The following is an 18,214-nucleotide window of genomic DNA, read 5'->3' on the forward strand; positions in this document are numbered from 1 at the left end:
TATTTCTATTAACTATTTTGACAGTATTCTAATGATTTTTAATGTAATTTTAATTTTTTTTCTTTTACTCTGACAATTTCCTTTCAAAAATAATAAAACAAGTTCTTATTACATATTGCAATATAATTCTTGTAACAATTCTTGCTCTTATAGCCAACAAACGAGTTTTATTACAATATGGTTAACACAACTGTTATAGAATTAATTAATTACATCTTTGTAGATGTCAAAAACTAAATGGAGTGATTGTTTTAGGAAATTTTTGTTCTTTGAACTCACCATATATTAAAATTAAAATTGCATTAAATGAATATGTAACAACCACTATTCTTTTTGAATATTAATAAATAATATAACTTTTTTTTGTCAATCATGAAAGATGTCAATTGTTGCTTTGCCCTTTTTATTAGAAAAGAAGCTTAAGCGTTAAATCGTGGTAGCTTTGAGTTATTTAAAAATAAATTTTTATGGAATCGTATTCAAAAACCATATTGAACAGATCTCAAATTGAGTATCTACCATTATGAACAATAAGAAATATAAACAAAATTAAATTGCCGAATTCCAATAATACAATCATTGTTTTAGTTTCATATTATCCATCAAGGCTAAAATTTTATTCCAAATATTTCTAAGAGGCAATGGTTAATATTATTGCATGTTAATTATAGCAAATTAAGTTACGGGATTTTGGAATAAGAATTTCAATTATTTAGCGCTCCTTAGTGAAAATCGGAAACGTTGCACAAGCAGGGTTGCCGCAGAGGACTAAAAATGCAAACCGTGGTGACCAATTCAATTCGAAATGTTGATTAATTGATATTAAAATTAGCAACTTTTGTTAGCATATATTTTTCAGTTTACAATTAAAACTAAATCGTTCAATTCACTTTTCAAATGGAGCTAGGTACCATAGTCAAACAATTATTGCCCATGCATCGCTTTCATAATACTCTGTGAGGGGGATAATTTGAAGAAAAAGAAGAAAAAAAGTTTCATATGGGAGTCGATATTTTTGTTCCCTTCCCCTAGACTTCAAGGCTGAGTGTAATAATGGGCGAATTTAATATTTAAATTTGATGTCTTGATTATGTCATATCGCTGAAAAAGTGCTCCACTCTAAATCAAATGAATTTGTCACTTTCAAAGTCTTGATACTGAAAAATGTTACTGAAGTTTGTAGTATTACACTTAAGAGCTATGGCAAACAATGTTTGGTTTAATTTGGCGGCGTATAATTAAGCTAATCAACATAATTTCTTACTAACTGGGCATCTGAGGGCAAAATGGCGCTTTTTCCATTCATCTTGAAATATCCATTAAAGGTTGAAATGATGTTGTAATGATTGTTTTACTTTAAATATAAATCATTTTACATGTTCGGCATAGTGGTAGTTGGAATTGAATAATTAGAAATATTTTAAATAATAATTACGAATTTAGTTTTTTCTTTTACCACTTTTTGCATTTTTATCGCCTGTTACTTCCCTGTCACATGTCTTGTATAAATTAGTTTTATTTAGCTATAATATCTCCATCATATTTAATAAGTAGCAGTTTAATTGATTATTTAAAAGGAAAAGTGGTAATGTTAGGTTTCTTTCAGTGATAATCTAATTTTCATACATAGTAATCAATGTTAAATTAGAAATACAAATTCAAAATTATACCTAAAAAATATTCAAAAGTACTATTTTCCTTTTTTTTCCTAATAAGAAGAATGAAAACGAAAAGGAAGGTATAAAATACATAACTTTTTTACAATTTAATGTTCTTCCTCTTCTCATTGGCTCGACAGCCCAGGATGGGCCTTGGCCTTCTCAACAAGCCTATGCCAAGACATTCTTCCCTTAGCCAAGGTTCTCCAGTTTATTATCTTTAAAATTTTTAGGTCTTTTTCAAGGCAGTCTAAAAACTTAGGTTTGGTCGTCCTCTTTTTCTTGTACCTGCTGTCCTGGCAAGGAAAACTTTTTTGGTTGTCCTGCTATCCTCCATTCTTATAATGTGGCCTGCCCATTTAATCTATTGAATTTTAATAAATTTAATGAATTCAGGTTCTTTATATGTTTTGTAAAGTTGCGTGTTAGATCTTCCAAACTTGGTACCGTTTTTACTTATTCCACCAAAAATGCTTCGCAGTATTTTTCTCTCAAATCTAGCTATCATATTTTCATCTCCACGGGTCATTGTCCAGGTCTCACATGCGTATGTAAGCACTGATCGTATAAGACATTTATAGAGTAACACTTTTGTGTTTCGTTTTACTAGGCTTGACTTAAGATATTTTCTTAAACCATAAAAACACTTATTGGCCATCGTGATTCTTGTGTAGTGTCGTTTTTGTTGTTAATCTTAGACCCCAAATAGGTGAAGCTATCAACGACTTTGAATTTGTATGCTCCAATTTCAAACTGTGTTTCTTTATAGCTAGTTTTTGTGCAGGGCATATATTTAGTTTTATTTACATTGATTCTTAATCCCATCTTAATGGCTTCCTTCTCCAGACATATAAAGGATTGTGTTAGTGCTGTCTGCGTTCTAGCGATAATGTCTAAATCCTCAGCAAAATCTAATATTTGAACTGATTTGCTGAAGAGATTTCCTCGGGTGTTGATGTTTGAGTCCCTTACTATTTTTTCTAATGCTAGATTAAAGAGGAGACATGCCAAAGCATCTCCCTGTCGTACACCAATTTTTATTTCTATTGGAAGGGAACGACTATTCTGTATTAAAATAATGTTATTTAGTTTTACTACCAGAACATGTAGTATCCAATTTTTGAATTTTCACAAAATATATTTCACTGCTTTAGTTGCAAAACTGAATTGCGTCAAAACGGCAGAAATAGATTTATTTTTACAATCATATATAAAATTTATTACTTGATTATTTATGTATTTGATTAATTTGTGTAAGTAGAATATTTAGATATTTTAAAATCGCATTTATAATCTATTAAGAAATAGACTGGTTTTTGACCAGCTTTGCTAGCATAACCAATTTAGCCACAGAGCATTCTTTTGTATTTTTTTAGCATTCAGACAAAAGAATTAAAACAAACTGATTTAAAAAATTATGGGATATTTCATGAAAAAAAAAAAAAAAAAAACAAAGCACAAAACGAAATATATTAAGCGAGGTAGCGAATTCAAATAAACTTACACGTACAGGAATTTTCAAGAATTATTTAAAATATTTTCGTAATAAGATTGCCAAATTACAAAATATGAAAACAGAAGCTCAAATTGAGTTCGAAGCGTATATAGAGGAAATTTTTACAGCTTGTTTTTACAGCGGTACTGAAACCCGTTAGATATATCTTAGTTACCTGGGATTGGCCTTAAAGTGGATGCGCGCAAGATAATAATATCATAGCCATTTTCGCCCGAATTGGATTTGCACATGATGATAATATAAATTAACAACAAAGTTTTTAGTATATTTATTAATAATAGCATATAATTAATTTAATGATTTTATATAGAACTTAATTACACTACTTCTAAGTCCATTGTTTTTTCTCAAATTTTGAAAGAATTCTTTAAATTTGTGTTTTGGATAAAGAAACACTTCAACGTATTCTTTTAATTCAATTTATTTGAATAAAAATGGTATTTAAATAAATGTTTTTTAGAAGTATTAGAATTCCTTGTAATTAGTTACTTTATATTAAAATTAAAATAATTTCTTTTATAGTATAAATCAACAAAACAGATATTCAATTCTTCTCAAAAACCCAAATCCGAAAATATTTAACACTAGGAGGCTTCGCCCCCTACTCGGTGGAGCTCACCAACCCCCGGAACTGCTTTCACAGTTCATTTCGGATTGCTTCGCATTCCAATGCTCGCTTTGCTCGCTCATTGGATACGTTATTAATGTCTAGTTTTTGCATACCTTTTTTGAATACTGAAGTTCCGAAAACTTTTCACTGTAGAAAATTCTAAACCAGTAAATTTCAATATTAATTTGAAATTGCAAACAGTTCACATATTTTTCTTAATCACACTATTCTAAATTTCAGTTGTTGAGAAAAGTAACTGCTGTAAGTTTTGTTTGAAAGTCTTTCCCACCAGAGTGCTAAAGCCATGTGTTGTAAAACAATATGAAATAGTACTCAGGATAGTAGAGAGAGAGAACTTCCTTAAAAACACAATTGTTAATTTGGGCATTTGGCGATACAACACTTCTAGAATTGAAGGATTTGTTACGTCAAGCGCTCAGGTATCTTAATTTTGATCTAGTTGCGCTTCATGTCATTTCGATTTATGTTGCTAACTTAACTTTCAAAAAATTCTATGGCTGGCAACAGCATTTTTATTTTTTAAGTTGTTTATTTTTATTTCTTTAAGAATTCGCTTTTTTTTTAGAGAAATGTTTTTTAACCTAACAGAATTCTTTGCCGACTGTTTTCTCTATCAATAAAGAAAATAAAGTAAATATTTAAGTGTTGTGAAAAGGATCTTATTTAGTTGTACTAAGTACTTCAGCCAAAATTTGGGAGCCACGTAAGAGAATTATATATATTAGATCAGAAACACATCATTAAAAGGCAGAATGCTTTGGTATTTTCAAAACGTAAACAAAACAAAGCAAACGTTGCCACCGGCGGAAAAGAAATACAGCTAAAATTTGGAAGCCACGTAAGAGAACTATATATAATAGATAATATAAATTCATAAAAAAAGAAAAAAATTCGGAATCTCATTAAAGAATAATTTTAGAAATACGTTTTGATTTACCCAAGTATTTCAATTCATTAAAATTGATTACTAAATAATAGATTGTTCTAACTGAGATTAATTATAAAGAAACAGAAAATGCCAGAGATGGATTCAAATTTTTTTTAAGACCTAAATTTTAAGCAGTGTATATAATGACTCTCCTCAGAACCGAATTTGCCCATCTTTGAACAATAGAAAACGATTTTCTTATAAATGCATAAAAATAATTATCTAGGAATCTCGTTATAAGATAATCATTTTATAAATAAGCACTTATTTAGATTAGTAACTAATTTAGATTAGTAACTAATTTAATAAATTACAACTTGTACCCTAACTTAACAGTTTTAACAAAAATCAATTTAAGATTAAGAGGGAAGAACGGTTTATGTCCAGGAGAGCTGATTCTGAGAAAAAATGAATTTCAAAATGGACAAGAACAATTTTTCCACAACGCAGTCTAACTTAACTGAGTAATAACTCTCGGAGAGAGACTAGTTTCCTCGTTATTAATTTGTCAACACTCACAAATCCTCAAAATGTGCCGATCCAATCGTCATTTTTGTGAAAAATGGACATGAACTGTTCTCCCCCTCTCTTGATCCCCAATTGTTAAGAAGATTTCAGTGGCAGAATTAAGCATTTTATATCCTAAATCATGTGTATCACTTTCTACTTATAGAAACTTATTAAAGAAGTGGATTTAGTATCACTTTCTTTTTTCAATTTTGTCGGACTCTTTTATAGACTCTTTTCATAGGAAGCTATTAATGTATGTAATCCAATATTTTAATGAATAATTACTTTATTTAGTATATCTGTGAAAATATGTATGGGAAAAATTTTAAATTACATCCTAAAAATAACATATTTTTTCATGATCTATTAAACAAAAATAATACATAAGTACATAATTTTATATGGTACTTTTTTCTTTCAAAACTGCAAATTTATAATTCTGGGAATTTTTGAAATTGCAAGAGAAACAATCAAAGACATATGCATTTCTGCTAGCTTTTTTATCGTTTCATCCTCTATTAAAATGAAAAAAACTGTTTTAATGCATTTAGGGGCCGTTCAAAAAGTACGTACATCCCGAAGGGGGGGAGGGGATTTGCTATTATGTACGGTTTTGTACGATGGGGAGGGGGGGAGGTATTATACAAAGTACGTACTTTATAAACATACACCAAATTTAAATTTGACTTTATCCTACACCCTCCTTAAGTAAATATTTAATTTTATTTAAAACATAATTATTTTAATTTTTATGAAAAAGGGGGTAGACTAATAAAATGTACGTACTCTAAGGGGGGGAGTAAGACCTTATGTACGGTAATGTACGAAGGGGGGGGAGGGGCTCAAAATTTCGCCATTTTTGTGTACGTACTTTTTGAACGGCCCCTTACTTAAGATAGCTATTTTTGAACAAAACTTTAAACCGAAAAATATTGCAATCTTTAGAAAGAAAATAACTTGACTAATTAAATGATTTTTTTTTACTTCTAAACAAATTCAAATTTTTAAAGCCCATATAATTTTTCCAAATTTTTACCATAACTGTTAAACTTGATTTAATTATATAGACAAATGTATGTAGAATCAGATCTTGCTGCGTATTGTACTTAAATTAATTGCCGGGACATTACGAATAACTGTAAATTCCATCATTATTTACTATACTTTGTACTGATAAAATATTAAGAAAAGTATTGTTATTTTGTACTGGTATGATATAAGTTAAAAGTAATTTTAAAACTAAATGCTTTACAAGGTGTTACGCTTTCGAAATTTATAGGTTAGTTAAGGATAGTGTTAGGTTACTTAAGTTTTCGAAATCTGAGTAGGATATTGCACTTTTATAATTATAATTTTGAAATAAATAATTATGTGCAAATCTTTTACAAAGACAATAATAAGTTTGGTTTTTTATTTACTTTTTTAAAAATTTATCTCAAGTAAGCAACTTAAAATGTGTTCCACATGCTCAAATTGCTCATGCACTAGTATGCTCATGCACTAGCTTATAATCACAATCTAGTAAATTAGTCCAGTTTTATAAACAAAGCATCTGGGTAACATGTATAATATTCGAATCATGTAACATGTATAATATTCGAACATGTATAATATTTGTAATATGTATAATATTCGAAGGTTTAACAAGCATATATATTCGAAAATAATAAAGTTTAGTGTCTGATCTTCAGTTTTGGAGAGTAGGCCGTGTTTAAAGATTATCGAATCAGATGATCTTTCAAAGGAGCTGAGATTCAGGTCCACCAAAGCCCAATTCATTCAAAGACATTAAATGTCATTGGAAGAACTAGTAATACTTTATTTTTTAATGCTTTTATACTATTATTATATAATTAACATATGTTACTATAATTGTAATATGTCTTATACGTTTCAAATTTATAAAATTGTATCTGCAATTGCAATATTCATCAGTTTGTCATTTAAAATTGCAGTGTGTTCTGCAGTGATAATTTAGAAATGCAAAACTATGCTTTGTTCGTTCAAGCTCTGAAGACTCCTTTGCTCGTCTTTAATAAGAGAATTCCTAACTGCACCATTTTCAATGCTATGCCTTAAATCAGTGTTTTTTCAAGTTCTATAGATATGAAAGAGGGAGAAATTCCAAAAGTGAATAACATTTTAAAATATTCGAAAACGAAAGTTTCTTGACTGATGATGTTGCTTTCTGCTCTGATTTACCTCCTACGGCAAGTTTCTCTATTGTCCCCATTATTTTGCTTTCAATTATTTTTCCTTCCTTCGATTCAGTTTCTGCTTTTTGTGCTCTGTTTTGTTCTGATAATTCATATGGTTCCGACGATGAGCACTGTGTTAGAGATCTGGAAACCGTTCACCTTTCTTTCATTTCCACTATGAAGCAAAAGAAGGACAACCTTTTAAGCATATTTTTGGTTTCAGGTTTTTGGGAATTTTCCTTTCTGAGTGTCTTGTTAATAGAATTACATAACGAGTTAATTCATTTTAATTTGTGGTCTTATAAGATAATATCCCTTTGAGCGTTGACCAAAAAAATCAATAAATTAAATTGAATAAGAAAGGTATGAATGATTTATTTATTTTTTTCCCCAATTTATTTTAATTTTTTACATCGCGTTTCCTTTTCTTTTATTGCCTCGATTTAGCAAAAAAGTTTTTTTTTCCTTTCCGATTTCACTTTGGTTTTTTTCCTTGAAATTTATAGTTTTAAAATGCTTTGCTGATCGTCCTTTAAACAATAACAAATTAATTCATTGATAACTTTCGCCATATAAGGTAACGCTCTAGTGCGAAGGCAAGAAATAAAAGGTCCCAACAAATAGCTTTTTTTTCTTTTTCGCAATTTCATTTCGACTCTTAAAAACAGGCTTATCAAACAATGATGGAGACTCATCATTTGAAGCAGAAAGCACGTTCCATGCTAGGTAAAATATAATAAATCTTGATTGAGTAAGGACAATGATATTTTCAAGTAACCGAAGTAGGCACTTAAACGATTTCTGGAACTGAGAAAGTTCTACTCATTGAAATGAATCATCATTTATTTGTTTCCTTTTCTGGTCATTCTCATTTACGATAAGTACACAATGTGTCACCATATAAGTTGTCAAAATGGGTGATTTTTGCGTTACGTTTTCTAATAAATACTTATTTGTAAAGACCTGATGCGATTTATTTATTTTCAATTACAGGTTTTATAGCTTTTTTCAATCATTTTTAATTAATTAGATTAAGTCGGTAATATTGCTAATTATTTACATTAATAAATACAAATTGGATGTACAGTGCGCAAAATAAAAAAACGGACCATTTTGAATAATTTTTGATCTAGTGATCGGATGTTCACGTTCAAGGTCTTAATCGTGCAAGGGGGGGATTTCAAGTAAGCTCCCTAATTTGTGCGAGCGAAAGTTGCGAAATCAGACACGAAAACCAACTCTCTCTGAATAAACATGCCTTTTTTCGACAGATTTAGATTTCAGATGTAGGCAATTGTTTCAAACTGATCCAAATAGTTAGGTGAGGAGAGCGACTAAAAATTTGAACCTCTTACTTTTTGTGCATTCAAAACTATATATGGAAAACTTTATCAGAGAATTGAAACATTTTTGCACCCAATTATAAAATTCGCTTATTCAAGGATAATTTCATGCAAAAAGTAACTTTATCTAAAATTTATTATTTTTATTATTTTATTTAACAATTGTCGAAAAACTTTTGAACAGTAAGCTAGAAGTTTTTTCGCATCATTTTAAAAAATATGATTTCGCACGGAAAAATACAAACTTTGAGCCAAATCGGTCAAATAATTTCAGAGAAAAACAATTTAAAAATACGAATTTTTCAAAATTCTTACCATTTGACAAATTTTGATCACGTTTTATACTTTGCAATTTGAAATTCTTTTAAATTAAATACCCAAAAAATTAGTAAAAAATTGTATGCCTAGGAATCTAAAACTTCTGTACTATTATTAGCTCAAAAGTCATTAATGGTGGCCCGTTTTTTATTTTGCTCCCTGTACATGCATGCAAATACACATCAGACATAATACTAATGGACATCACAATAATTGTCATGTTCTAATCTTGATTTTATTAAGTAGGAACCTTACCCCTGATTTTATTTTTCTGTAACCTTATTTACAGACAAATTTTCTTTCAAATCTTCAACTTTTTATTTATAATCATGTCTAAAATGCATTTTTAACGATAATAATATATTGCTGTGATAATAATAAAGTATTTAGGGCAATATACTTGGATAAAACTGTGTAAAATTTTAATCTGTATCACAAATAAAATGTTATAAAAAGTATGCAAAATGCTTTAAAATTAAACACACATATATAAAAAGTAACAACCTTAACCCAAAGCAAATCAATGCATAAGGAAGTGATATATTTTTGAGAGATTAAATTTATTTCCGAATCATAAATAGGACTTTTTGCTCCATTTGAATGAGTAAAAAAATCATATCACTTACTTTTTGACTGGTATTCTTCCATCTCTGTCTGTCAAAAGTTGTACTTTAGTGTGAGCTTTTTCAAGAAATACAGTCGCTGGGGAGTTAATTGCCACAAGATTGTAGGCCATTTTTAGCAAATTTTCAGTCCAAAGCTATAAAGGGAAAAAATTATTCAAAAATAAAATTACTTTAAATACTTTTAAAGCAATTAGCAAACTCTGAGCCGTGAGTGCTCAAGAGATAGAGCGCCTGCCTTCCAATGTGGTGAACCGGATCCGAATCCGAGCGATGGCTGGATCCGGCTTGCACCGAACACTGTGCTGGCGTACAATATGGCTAGAGATCATCGGAAGGTGTCCCCTTTGCCCATGGCTAACCATGGGAGGTTCCATGGTTTCTATCTCCATGTAAAGCAAATGCTGGTTAGTTAGATTAAAAAATCCTTCACGAAGGCAAAAGTCTCCTAATTCTTGATCAAGAAGTTCCCTTGTCTTCTGGGTTGAGTTCAAAACTCAAATGCTTTTTATTTGGTTCAAACTTGCACGGCTACGGAGCTGAACATTAATCGTAAATCCAAAAATTGGGTCGGCTGTTCAACGGCAGATATATATAATTGTTACTTGCTCAAATATGTTTTTTTCGATAATTTATTTTTTACTAAAATAAGAAATTTGATCAAAAATATTTATTTCGAAAAATGATAAAAAGAATACTCTTAAATATCTCAATGCCATAATCTAACTTATTTTGATTTAAAGCGAAAATGAATGAAACAGAAGTTTACCTATAAACGACTTATGAAAAGGAAAATATCAATCCAAATTCAATTGTCAAATAAAACTGTGATAAAATTTTAAAATGATAAAAAGTAAACTCTTACAACAAACAAAAAACAAATTTTGAAACTAATAAATGAAATTTGTTGATGGAAAAAAAATTTAAATGTTTAACCATCCCGAACAATATAGACTCTCATTTATAATTTATTCTCTTGAAAAAATGTTGACAATGTGACAGATAAAAAAGATTCAAAACGTTAAATTTTCTTTTAAAATAAACAAAGATTTATGCATTCAAAAAATTTTCAAAAGCGAAAAACAATAATAACAGGTTTGAATTTTCAAAATTCTGTTGTATTTTATTTGCCATTCATCTCTTTTTTTAACATATTCTCTAAGTCTGAAACTTGGAAACTACTTTTTATTTGAGGGTATAAACTAAATTTTGATTCGATAGGTTTCGTAAGAAGATATGCGTTTTAAATATATTCATAAATATTATAATGACTTACAACCTTGACACATTTTAACTATACACACTTATATAATTACATGAACATTTTATAAATAAGTATTGATAAAAGTTAGAAGTAAGAATAGTTAAAAAATATAAATGTATTATTTTTTGAAATAATATAATGTTAGAAATTTGTTATACGTTTATGGTGGTTTCATAAGATATTGAGCTTAAGCTGAAAAAGAAACAATTGACATTCTTTATGCAAAATATTAAAAAAAAAACAGACATAAACTTTTTTTTTTCTGTTTTTCTAATACTCTCTTATAGCATTATATTACTCTATCACATTCTTACTCTTAATATATAATATTACATTCTTACTCTTAACATTTACATTGCACGTAGTATAATTTTGGAAAAATTCATAAAAATGCAGACTTAAACATTTTTTCTTCTTTTCAACTACTGATAGAAAATTTTATTCCATGTCATGTTTTTCCTTCACAATCCAAAAAATATTAGCTTAAACTTTTTGTTTCATTTTCTATCATTCGTAAAATTCTTTTCACATACACTGTAGAGAATTAAAGTTAAAATTACTGCATAAAGTACCGACACTTAGTGTATGGAACTTTTTACCGTAAAATGAATTTTTTGATCAGAAAATTTCATGGAACAAAAAGTCTAAAACACCCTAATTTTAAACTTAATAATTACCGTAAAATCTCTGAATCACTCTAATAAAACAAATAATATTGTAAAAAGTACAATATAAAATTTTACGGTAAAAATAAATTCTGCTGCAAAATAGATTTTACGGATGATGCAAAATTAAACTGTAATTTGATCCGGAATTTTTTACAGTGTAGTATACCATTTCTAAGAATATTTTTACTAAATTCATAACATGAATACTTAGCAAATTTTGATAAATTGTTTACTATTAAAGATTTTATTGTCAAATTACTGAATTCATGTTTATTATTACTACACTATTATTTTGATCTGAATATATTCAAATCAAAATAATGATCTAATATCTGCAAAATATCTTTGATAACTGCAAATTATTGACGTTTATTTTCAAAATTATGAACTGTTATATAAAACGAATAATTAAATTTGAGTTTATATTATCAAAAAAACTACAACTAAAAATTTTTCTACAGTAAAAATAAAAGACGTTGCTAATAAAATTAATTTTAAACAAAAGCAATCGCTTTTCGCAATTAATAGAAATATTGCTTTAATCAGAACAATTAAACACATTATTGTTTTTATCTGAAGTTATAAATGAAGCGATTTAATTAATTACTTACTTGTGCAACTTCTTTACAATTGCAACTGAAATGAATATAGTTTATATTAACTAATTCTGGAGCATATGCTACTGTAACTTGTTTATCTTCCAGAGGAGTATCTGGAGTACCCATTGTTATAGAATCTCTCAGTTTACCATCCTGAAAGAGACATACAAAAATAAACATAAATAAACACTATACACTGAAATTTTAACATACAGCAAGTTTATCACAAATAAGTACTTATGCATTTTATGTATATGTGTTATGCATCGTAAAAGAAACATTTATGTATCTCATTTATTTTTTATGTGCATTAAAAGATTCTCAGCTCTACTATATGGCTATATATTTCATGAAATATTAGCTACAATAACAATTGGCTGAAGATGGGGATGGTAAGCCGTTGGTCACACCTTATTCACTAACTTTTTTGGAACTGTTTTCAAGAGTTAGAAGAGCTGAAAATGCTTCTTGGACCATTCCACCTTTTCACCTAATTTACCAGGGAAAGTGCTCTTGGACTACTTTATCACTCAAATTTTGTACTATTGGATGTACTGATGGACCAGACGGCCATCACCAGGCTTATCAGTGGACATTTGAGATCTCTGTCTTACTCCGATGGAACAAAGGTTTCTCATACCTGTGTAAAAAGTGTGCTGACCATTAGGCTACCCTTCACCATATACTAGATTGTCTGGGGCTTTCCGGGCAAGATCTTTTCACAAATCCAATTCTAGTGTTGGACTTTCTAAGAGTGACAGATTTCATAGAACTGATTTAGCGTTGCTAAACAACGGAGATATGTAACAAAAAGAATGAAATATTTATATACAGAGAACAAAATTTAAAAAAAATCACGCTCTATAGCTTTTAATCTAATTATTGGATCTTCACGTTCTAGGACTCAATATAAAAGGTTCGAGGGGTTGACCTCTGATATGCTAATTAATTAATACCATACTTAAGGAAGATATCACAATCAGGCACAAAAGCATACTTCCTACGTAAAAACATACTTTTTTCGGCGGATTTGGATGTTTGATTGCCAAAATGTAGGGGGTAACCGGAATCTCGAAAATATGGTCTCAAAAGTTTGGTTAGGAGAGCTGCTTTAATGGAGCTCTTAATATTAATTTTATATTTTTTTAGTCTTGGAGTTCTTAATGTTAGTTTTATTTTTGTGTCTTATACTATATCTTCAGAGATTTTTAAGTGAATTAGAAAAATTTGCTCATAAATATAAAATTCACTTATCCAATGATTTTTTTACATCACTTTGAAAACTGCAATTTTAAATGTCGAAATGTAAAATGTGCGAGAAATCGGTCGAATAGTTTCAGAGAAACCGTATTTTAAAAATACGACGTAAGAAACGTTTATACGTCTTTTGTATGTCTGTTTGTATCATTATGTATGTTTATGTTTGTCTTGTCTGTACCACTACGCAATCCATTACAGATGCTGTTTAGGTCAAGTATGAAATATGCAGAAGATTAGAAACTGTACCTAGTCATTATATAGTATGCCTATGGGTTTTTCATTATTCATTCCACAGAATGCCAAATCAAACGCTTCATATTTTGACGATTTATCGTTAGGTATTCTTTAGATAAATGTCCTATATTATGGTCATTCCAGACAATAAGTGGAATATTCATAATTTTATTCCTTTATGTTGACATTATGATAAAGTTTTATACAATGAGTAGATATTTAATAAAATTCCGAATTATGTTAATGGTCATATATAGGAGGAAAACACTTTTCCTCTATTCACTAACTATTCATTTTTCATTTAAATTTGTCTCCTTAAATCAACATTAATAAATATATTAATGAAGCTCTTTCAGACAACAAAATGTCCTTTAATCATACATATTTTGTTTAAGAATATTTTCGATATAATTTATATTTATGATTATTATTCTGAAAGTTTTATTTGTAAAAATCATTTCATAACTTCAAAATTCAAGCAATCTAGTTCAGAATACATTACTTACAAAAAAAATTATTATCTGAAACAAAGCTAAAAATGAAAATAGATGCATTTATTTTCGGTTATTACGTTTCTAAATACTTTTACAACTGTTATCGCTTAATATTTACACGAAATAAAAGTATTTTACTACAAAATATTGTACACTTAATTGTTCATATTTAGATGAAATCAAATCTATAAGGGGAAAAATTATATTTTAGTTTAGAATTTTTCACCAAAATTTGATAGTTTGGTAAGCGTAATATTTTTTTAAAAGCAAAATAAATTATATTTATGATGTTAAACTTGCATTTCAACGATGATCATAATTCAATGTATAATTAAATTTATAAATGGAAGTAAATGAGATGACAAACTATGGAAAAGGAAAAGTTTGTAAATTTGATGTCTGTCTGCCCACGAATATTATAGTAAATATAAAAAGAGTCGAATCATGCCAAAAAGAATTCAATGAATTAATTATTTATTGAATTCTTTTATGTAAAACTCAATGATATAAACAGGCATCGGTTTCAAAGCACAAAAGAGAGAAAGATATTGAAGCAATAGTGTAATATGAGTTGTAATTGAATAATGTAGCTAAATAAAAAATTTATTTTCTCATAATACTGCGTTAATCCGGTAACTAAATTCTGTACTAAGAAAAAACGTATGATCAAAACTGTCAGAATATGGTACAAATTGCAGTGTTTGGGGTTCTAAGAAAAAGGTCGGTAATTTTTGCCGAAGCGCTTTGGTAATGATTTTGAGAAAAATAACAGTGATATATGGTTTTAAAATGCGTGATAAAATTTGGCAAACATTAAATTTCGTATTTTTACCATGATACCTTAGAACATAGTTAGACTTAGAACATTCAGTTAAATTTAATTTTCAGTTCTGCATTTCTTACTAAATTTGCCATTATAAAAACATTTCCAAACTCAAACAAACAAAACTCAGCATTTCCGTTAAACTGTTACCTTATAAATTATAAAAATACCAAATGAATGATTTAAATACCACATATTTTAGTTTTATTAACGAGAAATATGAGTTTCTTTACCAGAAATGCCAGTACTACATGATACATTAATTTTACAAAAAATTTGTGTATCGACGTACCGAGTGTTGTACTGACGATATTAATTGAACACTAGAGGGGGGGGGCAGACAATTTCAAGGTTCGAGAGCATGCATTCGATTGAAATCATAAAATTAAAAAAGTTACACGAATGTCATAAGCATTCTTTTGCATCCCTTAAAAATTTACAAACAAAATTTGCAATTTTTCATGATAAGAGAAAATGAAATTAGAAAATCGGATTGGACAAGAACCATTTTTTCTTCAAAAAATTATTTTCCAATTAATACTTCTTCACTAGTATTCTTGTCATCATCTTCACTATACTTTACTCAGTTCTTCTCGTCTATGCATGGATAGAAACAGTTTTCCTTAGCACTGGCCAGCTTCAATAATAACTCACGGGGAAAACCGATTTCTCACGTTTTGGATTAGTGAAAAACTTAGTTATCCGCAAAAGAGTCAAGATCGTGATCCAATCGACAATTTTGTAAAAAAAAGAGACAGAAACAGTTCTTTTTACCTGGTCTTCAATTATCCTCGCATCATACAAGCATAATATTTTTATTTTATTTTATAGTAATCGCTGAGCAATCGACCAATTCTTTTGGATTTAAGACTTTTAAAGTTAAACTCCGTATCCTTGTAATTTTGAACCCCTTCCAGAAGGCAAGGGAACTCCTGGATCAAGTATTGAGAGAAATTTGCCTTCTTGGAGGACTTTTTGATGGAACTAAAAAGCATTTACGTTACATGGAGAGGAAAACCACGAAAATCTCCCACGGTTATCCTAACAGCAATAGGACTCTAACCATGATCCGTCTACCACTGAAGATATTTTACATCAGCATTGTGGTTCGTGCAAGCTGGATGCGGAATTTTTATTTTATTTTATTTTATGACCGCCGTTGAACAGTCGACCCAATTTTTGGGTTTACGACTACAAATGNCACGAATGCCGCAAACGGAAAATTTGTCACCATAGCAAAAAAAAATTTATTACTAATAAAAAAATTTTAAAAAATTCGCCGCTTCAACAAAAGTTTCTCTTTTTCGAATTCCTTAAAAAACAAGAAAAAGAATAATTTCTACGCTTTTTCCTACCGATGCAAAAGCGATTTAAAATTACCTTCACTAGGTTTAAAATCGCACATCGCAATTCTTAGTTATGCGATTTAAGATCGCTCATCGCGTTTCATATTTTCACGATTTTATGTCAAATATCGTGTTTTATATTCACGCGATTTTAAAATGATGCAGCGAAATTCGTGTATACGCGATTTCTATATTACTGTTCTATAAAAATGAAGTATTTAAAAAAAAAATTTTTTTTTCATGATTTTTCAAACAAATTTTACCAAAATAAGATGGCAACGAAAGGGTTGAAACTAGTTATAAGAGTTAATAAATGCTAGTTGAAAGTTTTTTAATTGGGAATTTGTGTTTACAGAAAGTTTTACATTTTATCTAAGTCTGCTTCGTATATTGAGCTATTGTAGTGTTAAATTTTTTCTGGATCATAATGTATAGTTTCGAATGAAATATAGACAAAAATATTATATACAAAGTACTTCGTTATCTTGACCTTTGAATACGCTTTTTTTAAAAATTAAAGTTAGGGGAATTATTTTCGAAAATTTATATTTAAGTGAAGAGATTTTTTCAAATACTTATGAATCTTAATCTAATTTGATAAGAAAAAAGAGAAGATAGAAATACTAAAAAAGCAGCATATTTGTTGAATGGAGCTGAAATGTGCTTAGCTTTTCAGCTTCATATTCGAATAAACTGGATGTTGATAATTTTAATCCTTCCTTTATTCTGATGAAGCTCAATTTTGATTTGCAAATTGTTTTGTTTGTTAGACTTTGATAAATTTTTTTACTCAAATATTAATTTATGATCCTTAATTTGCTCCAAATTTTTAACAGAAATAATATAGATTATGACGATTTCTTTTCAACCAATAAATGAGCAAATAACAACAATGCTGAAACTATTTCTTTTTTAAATCAAACAGTTTTCTTTTTGAAGCTTTTTACTTCTTTAGTTCAAACAATCGGATGAGTTTTCAGCACAACTTTCTTTCCAAATGAGAACGTAAAAAGAAAATGAAATTAAAGAGCAAGTCAAAGCAAGAGAGACAAAACCCCTGAAGAAACTTGAAAACTTAAATTGTGTCTTTTGTCTGAGAGGGGGAAGTTTGATGCGTGCAGCAATTTTCTTATCGGCCACTAAATATAGAAAACATTTCTCTTTATCTACGACGGCCAAAGCAGCCATCAAAAACATCTGATAAGAAAATATCTTCTTCTTTCTCCTGTCTCCAGAAACTGGAAAAAAACAGGAAGGAATGTGGAAAACTATATTTCATTTTGACAAAGAAAATAACTGGGATGGTAGATAAATGTTTTCTCTTTCATTAGTTTACTAACGAAAAGGCCATAAATAGAAATAAAGCAAAACCTCAAAAAATGAGTACACCTTTGATTGTATTTCTTCCCTTCGATTCTATATTTTTTTCTGCAGACTATAAAACAAATTAAATGAGAAAAATCTTTTGGAAAACATTTGGCAAAGAATTCAAAGGTTTTGATTCAAAAGGGGGCATTTGCATCATAAAGAAACGCTGAAGAGTGAAGTGGTGATTTTATACGATAAAAAACATGCTGAACATTGACGTTGTTTTTAATGTAAATATTTTAAACCACAAAATTTTTTTTTTATATTTATTTATTTTGACAACTTTTATTCCATTGCTTTGGTATCCTATAAATAAACACTGAAGTATACAAGAAAATTTTTTTTTAGGAAAATAACTTTATCTTTTAAGTTTTTTAAAGAACTTCTTTTAAGAAACATTTTTAATCCTTCAAATAATTCTTCAGATTTCTTA

General features: G+C 28.8%; 1 protein-coding gene across 2 annotated transcripts in view; it reads right to left on the reverse strand.

Annotated features, from left to right (window-relative positions):
- The window catches only part of LOC107456656 (1-phosphatidylinositol 4,5-bisphosphate phosphodiesterase classes I and II), a 363,608-nt gene that overhangs the window by 114,105 nt on the left and 231,289 nt on the right, over positions 1 to 18,214 (reverse strand). For both annotated transcript variants that reach the window (XM_016074583.3, XM_016074582.3), the window contains exons 4-5: positions 12,269 to 12,409; positions 9,729 to 9,862 (exon numbers count right to left, since the gene is read on the reverse strand). In XM_016074583.3, coding sequence (XP_015930069.1) covers positions 9,729 to 9,862; positions 12,269 to 12,409 — 275 coding nt within the window. The remainder of the gene's footprint in view (positions 1 to 9,728; positions 9,863 to 12,268; positions 12,410 to 18,214) is intronic.

This window comes from Parasteatoda tepidariorum, chromosome 5 (assembly GCF_043381705.1).
Source record: "Parasteatoda tepidariorum isolate YZ-2023 chromosome 5, CAS_Ptep_4.0, whole genome shotgun sequence".
NCBI lineage: Eukaryota > Metazoa > Arthropoda > Arachnida > Araneae > Theridiidae > Parasteatoda > Parasteatoda tepidariorum.